The sequence below is a fragment of the Dacryopinax primogenitus genome (assembly GCF_000292625.1).
Source record: "Dacryopinax primogenitus strain DJM-731 SS1 chromosome Unknown DACRYscaffold_25, whole genome shotgun sequence".
Lineage (NCBI taxonomy): Eukaryota > Fungi > Basidiomycota > Dacrymycetes > Dacrymycetales > Dacrymycetaceae > Dacryopinax > Dacryopinax primogenitus.
Window position 1 is genome coordinate 283,057 of NW_024467222.1, and position 6,472 is coordinate 289,528.

A 6,472-nucleotide genomic window follows, 5' to 3' on the forward strand; every position below is an offset into this window, starting at 1 on the left:
ACATTATATGCAACTCGGTCACTGTTTCGGCACGACTGTGACACCAACCCACAGGAGGTCACTACTTCGGCCTTCCTTCGACAAGTGTACGTACCTCCCTCCTCCCTTTGCCGCACACTTGGTCCTCTACGTATCAAACGTCCCCTCCCCTCATAGGCCTCTTTCTAACATCATCCCACAGAAGTGCTTGATTCCCTCCTCCCTCTCTTTAACACGCATAAGTACATTTTTCTCCTTCGGTTCGACCCTTCTGATCATTTCTCATCCAACGACACAGCTCGGGATTCCCTCAGCGGGGACCACAGGCCCCACACACTCCGCATACCCAGTCCATCCTGCCATCGATTCGGTGCGTTCAATAGCACCTCTTACTCTCCCCCTGCCTGGTGACGAGTGGCTCTAGGCGTCTAGGCACGACGACAATGCTCATCATACGTTGCAATCATGGCTCATGTTGCTCCCACTTCCCCGCCGCCTTTTCTTTCCGTATCTCGTCGACGTTCTCCACTACATTCATTATTTGAATTGTGGCAACGCTCTGTCGATAAGCGTATAACACTCCATATGCTCCTCAATTGATGCCCCTGTTTTAGACAACATCTTCCGACATGACATACCTCCCTCGTCCTCGCCGCCGACACCTCCGAAACAATAGTCTCGAGTCGACTCCGATCAAGGCCAGCCAATCCCTGCGTTCCTTCCATCCCGCCCCTAGCACCTTCACTACTGAGCACCGACTTCTCTAGAATGGTTCGAGGTCACCCCGACTGATGTACGTATGCGCAACGTCTTCCCCTCGTCGACATTCTTCGAGCAGCGAATGCACAGAAATCCTTGACTCTGCCTTCTTATTTTCAACAAGTGTATGTACCTGCTTCTTCCTCGCCGTCCCTTTTCTGATCAATTCCTTATACCCCACTCGGCTCCCCACATTGTGGTTGGGGGAATTCGTTCTGCATGGACTAACCTCTCGTCCCCCACACACCCTAGTCAATCTCGACGCTGCTCCGGACTATCAACCACCCAGTACGTTCTTGTAATCGCTTCCCTCGAGGTATGATTACTCTTCCAGAGTCGAACGCGACAACTCTTGAAGGTCCTGCTGCTCCGACTTGCCTCCCCCTCCTCCCCTCCCTCGACTACGTTTCGTCTATATTGGCAACACCATTAACTCCCCCTTCTTTTGGGTGAGTGATTAACAGCCTGTGCCGTTCATTCTAACTGACCAGAACTCGCATTTGGTCTTCCTTGTCTCCAACATACGTCTCCATGACAGCGATTCCCCCGCCTCGGTGATTTGTGTGGGATGACGGTGAATTGCTGCGCTCCTTGCAATCGTCCATCCTCTCTACGATACCGTCTGATAGTATTCACGTGTCAAGATGTTACAGTAACGGTTCCTGGCATGGAGTGCCTCCTCGTCTTCATCAGCGACAGCTCCGACACGGTGTCCGCCCTTTAAAAACAACTGAGGCAATGTGTGAGTTCCCCTAGTTCCCATTCCCCTGCTTGGCACCCTCTCCATTAAGTTTACTCTCTCTAGAATCGTTTGAGGGCATTCCGCCATTTACAGACGTCTGCAACGTCTTCACCCCTCGTCGACATCACTCTGACATCAGCCCATAATCCGACTTCTCCCTTCCTTCACCAAGTGTACGTTCCCTCTCTCCTCTGTACCGTTTATGATCACCCCCTCGCCCAATAATGACCCGCAGCGTGAACTACGTGCTCTCGCGCCTCGCCACAACGGGCGACCTCCCTCACCACCTCACCGCATGCAAATGACGCGTTCAACAACTCATCGCGACGTCCCCCTCCATATTCTTGATTAGTCTGGCACCGTCAACCAGATGACAACATTCAGCATGCGTTGGCAGCGGTGGCTCGTATTCCTTCGACCTCATGGCCCCAGTTGTCATCGCTGGACATTTCCCACGTATGTCGTTGGCCTCGACCACTTCCTCTTCTGCTTTGTGGGTTACTTGTATTGTTTATCCATGATTGTCCGACAGTCCTCAGTCCCGTTGATGTCCTCCACCTTGGCACGTTCAACGCCACGTGCATTATCTGAATATGTTGACGATCAACTTGTAAGCTGCTTGAATTCCCTTCTCTTTCTGGTATGCTCCTCATCAGCCCGCTCGTTTTATGATCGTTCGAGCATGAAATGCGTTCCCGACGTCATCAACTACACCTCCGAAACTACATCCTCGAGTCGAATTCGATCAAGGTCTACCGGTGCGCCCCGTCCTTCCCCTTCCCCCTGCTGCTTTCTCTGATCAATTGTACTTGCCTAGACAGGCTCGGGTACACTACATTATGTACATGATTGATGTCCTCATCTTGGAGCCACTAACGACAAACCAATAGCAGTCGACGACTCTTCCATGTTCTTCAACTACTGTACGTACCTTCCCCTCCTTCGGAACGCCCATTCTCCTTTTTCCCTTCTCTCTCCACTGGCTGCTCACATTATACACTGGGGATATCCATCAAGGTGAACTAACCACTCGTCGCCCACACACCCCAGCCACCCTAGTACGCTCCATGCCTGATCGTAATCGCTTCATCTCTAACTCTGGTTGGCCTGGCAGGCCCGCACGCGGCAACCAAACCTCAGCCTGTGCCAACTGTTAAGGCTGCAGCTGCGGCGACTTCCCTCCTCCTTGGCCTCCCCCGAACCTATCACGTCCATTCCACCTAACGATACTTCGCATACCCTGATCCTTGTTGTCAACGTCCGCCTCCACGGCACTTTCCACCCCACATCTGTGATTCGTGTGTACGACTACAGTCAATTAGTGCGTTCCTATCCATTTTTCCTCAAGCGAATTATACTATCATCATTTTTTTTCTAGGAGCCCTCCGTGATTCTTCTCGGCCCACAGTGCACGTCCCCCGTCTTCCACAGCGACATTTCCGACGCCGCATTCTGGATTCGAATGATATTGAGCATTACTGGATGCGTTCATTCCTTTTCCATCCTCCTCGGTAACCTCTCTGATCAGCTTCCATGCTCTGGAATAACTCGGGGATCATTTCCCCTCTACGTGGTTCCCCGCTCGTCCGCATCACTTTGGAACCAGCTAACAGCACGACTCGTTCCTTCCTCCCTTCCACAAGTGTACATATTTCCTCCTTGCCCTTGCACCCTCCCCCATTTCACCGTCCATCGGGCCGTCTCTGGAACGACTGGCGCCGTGGAGTTCTGTCTCCCCCGCTTCATGCCCCCCCTCACGAACTGCAATCTCTATCGTCTTCGCTCCGGCCTGTCAAGCAAACTCGAATGCAATTGGTGCGCAAGTTTCGTTCCTTTTCCCATCTGGCGTATCCTCTGATTAACATCCACTTTTAAGGCTCGCTGGGAGGTATGTCGTCCACAGCGAGACCTCTGATACCATATTTCGAGTTGTTGTACATTTTCCTTCTCCTCTCCCCATCGTCACGTTCTCGCATCAACCTCTGCGTTTCCAGAAAACAAGACGATCTTCTTCGTACGGCTCTCTTCCTAGGATCCTCAACTCCCCAGAGACACGGTATACTCAAGATCCAGTATCACATCCTCCACTCGCTGATGACCATGCTCTCGCTTTTCTCAGCATCGCACCGTCGATGACTATCCTAGTTCAATCTTACACCCCCCAGTCTATCTTGGGAAACATCAGTGCGTCTACATGTACAGCCTGATACCTCTTCTCTCTGGTGAGTTGTTTCGTCACAACGCCAACCTAACACAGCCTCTGGTTACAATGTTGCAGTTCTTTATCTGCCCACTGCACCACACTCTTGCCTGTCTCCAATGTCCCCTCACTTTGAAATCATCCTGTAGTTCATCCTGTAATCAGGTGTCCATTCAATGTGAATATAAATGTGAAGGGGCATCATGAATTCATGGTGAGGGAATAATAATAATAATAATAATAATAATAATAATAATAATAATAGTGACAACGAGTTCCTCTGGTCAAGACAGACACAGTGTATCAGAATCAAAGATCAGATCACAAATCTGTGACAAGCAAGCCCCCCCCCCTTTTTTTTTCATCTGATATCAGTCAGATCTCAGTGCTAACAGTTTCAGCCCCAAAGAATAGTCTGATTCTGCCTCTCCATCTGTAAGTCTTCATCAGCAGCACCGGTATGAATATAAATCCTAGTATATCAGGGGGGGAGGAAGCAGTTCTGGTTCCAGTGTGGAACACATATGTAGAGCTATACTGGACAAGATGCTAGCTTGTGTGTTGTCCAGCTGTGTCCAGTGGATCAATTGTACCTAGACTAGAAGTTCATCATTATACAGAATGCAGTGAGTAGAATAGGTGGCTCTTGGGTTCCCTTGCTTTGCATTGGGATCAAACAAATTCAAGCTGCTCATCCAAGTGTTTCTTATAGAAGTGCCAGATATGCATGGGAGGTTATTCAGTTAATATGCTGTTGTTGTAAAGGACATGTCATTGAGGGTTAAGGGAACAAGCCCACAGAGTTGACTGTCTATTCTCACAGTGATGTGCATGATGAATGCCTGGTAGCTTGTCATGCCAGGAGAACAGACTCTTGTCATGGATCATGCTTGAAATAATCAACAACTTCACAGCAACACTCAGTCTAAATTATTATATTCTGTATAACAGAGATCCATTGCAATTTTTTTAGGTACTATCATCAAAAGAATCCAGTCCTGCATTTACTATGTTAATGCAATTCTCCAGTAGACCAAGGAAGGGCATCAATGTTTGTCCTGTGAGTTTCCTGTATACTCCATTTGTCCCATATATGTTCATTGTCTACACATGCCACTGGTTGATTTTATCATTTCTTGGAATTTTTCTGCCTCCAACTATGTTCCCATTATTCATCTTCTTTCCTCCATATTTTACATATTGCTATCCATATCTGTTCTGTGTTCTTCCATAAGATGGACAGGAATGCTTCGATGCAACACCACAATCAAAAGCATGCTCTCTTGTAAACTGAAACAATCATGGTAACCCATAGTCTTGGAGCAAACTAGCACCAACTAAACAATCAAGAGCAGCTGATCAGAAATAAATGGCATGGTAAGCTGAATTTGACTAGAACTCAGATCACCTATGCATATCAGTCAGTTTTGTGCTATTGACTGGCTCAACATCTTGCAATATATTCTATCATCAAAGTGTTGTCAATGATACAAAAAAGTTTATGAAGTGTACAAAGTGTACACTTTATTGTAATGGCCCAGGTAACCCTGAAAAATGCAATGCAAATTTTGGAGCGCCACTCGATCTCCCTCAAACAGCACAATAGTACTCGAGTTTCACACTGAACTGTTGTATGTTTCTAATGAAAAATTCTGACATTAGCTTTGGGACCTGCTCTTTTCCCTGATGTGTGGAGTGTAGGGAGTTTTCTGCACTTTGCTTGTACATTTGTGCATTTTGTTAATATCATACATTTATTAACACTTGTATTTGTACACCCTGCACACATTCCATAATAATGTGTAATGTTGTTAGAAAAGTTACTATTGCTATTACAAAGTGTAGTAATGCAATGTAGGGTCCCAATGCGCATTGAGTTTTGTAATGTGCCCCAGAGCCCCTAGCTCACCCTTGTACACTTTTTCATGGTAAGATAACATATTTACGCATCAAACTCAAAAATGTGACATAGATTTTGGACCGTAGCTCAAATTTGTACACTTTCTAATGGTATGTGAACATAGTTATCAATCTCACCACAAAAAGGTGGATAAAGTGTACAAAAGTGTACACTTGATACTAAGGGCCCAGGCAAGACCCTAGGAAGTGCGACGCGGATTGCGGACCCCAGTAGAGTGTTTCTGACGGAATCAAATTACTTCCATATCATGTGAAAGTGCTGTTACCGGATCTGGGTTCAAGGTCAGGTTGAGGATGACGGGCCCTTGGGGGAGCGGCTGGGGATGCCGCTTCCCTTCCTCCCTTCGGTCGGGGGAATCGGAAATTCCGTCCCATGTGAAAGCACTCTTACCGGATCTGGGTTGAAGGTCAGGTCAAGGATGACGCGTCAGTGCGGGGAGTGGCTGGGGATGCCACTTCCTTCGGTCAGGGGAATCGGAACTAAGTGAAAAATAACTCTCATCGCATTATCCCTGGCAGTCATCGTGTTCCACATAGGCCTTGCCCAATGTATGCAAGGAGGGTCAAGGGTGCATTGGCAGCTGGATCATTGTCTGGCAGATCTCATGTAACATGAACCAGGGTCATGACCTACCTTCACCAGGGGACTTAATGGTTTGCATGTTGAACCACCAGCTATGGATCCTCACTCTTTCTTGTACATCCGCCTTCACCATCTGCCATCCACCAGTCACATTAAGTTTTCTTAATAGTTGTATTACTAGTCTAATAAAAAAATGTACTAATTTTTTTCAGGGTCTGTCATCCGCATCTAGCACCCCCAAATGCCACATGTGCTTGTCTACACCATTGGGGGGGGGGGGGGGGGGGGG

General features: G+C 47.8%; 1 protein-coding gene across 1 annotated transcript; it reads left to right on the forward strand.

Moving 5' to 3' along the window:
- The first annotated feature begins 488 nt into the window (after positions 1–488).
- On the forward strand, positions 489–3,725 carry DACRYDRAFT_25385 (uncharacterized protein). Its single transcript, XM_040774138.1, has 12 exons — positions 489–863; positions 991–1,187; positions 1,277–1,480; positions 1,544–1,936; positions 2,013–2,090; positions 2,149–2,238; positions 2,298–2,321; positions 2,371–2,403; positions 2,498–2,538; positions 2,595–2,801; positions 2,859–3,295; positions 3,357–3,725. The coding sequence occupies exons 6-12, from the start codon at positions 2,163–2,165 to the stop codon at positions 3,685–3,687; spliced, it is 1,149 nt and encodes a 382-aa protein (XP_040623844.1). The 5' UTR covers positions 489–863; positions 991–1,187; positions 1,277–1,480; positions 1,544–1,936; positions 2,013–2,090; positions 2,149–2,162; the 3' UTR covers positions 3,688–3,725.
- Positions 3,726–6,472: the final 2,747 nt, after the last annotated feature.

Bases quoted from the DNA above. Each gene is read 5' to 3' on its own strand.
- DACRYDRAFT_25385 (XM_040774138.1), top strand. From the start codon at position 2,163: ATGAAATGCGTTCCCGACGTCATCAACTACACCTCCGAAACTACATCC. The intron at 2,322-2,370 runs GTACATGATTGA...ACAAACCAATAG, and splicing joins GCTCGGGTACACTACATTAT to CAGTCGACGACTCTTCCATG. The intron at 2,802-2,858 runs GTGCGTTCCTAT...TTTTTTTTCTAG, and splicing joins TGTACGACTACAGTCAATTA to GAGCCCTCCGTGATTCTTCT.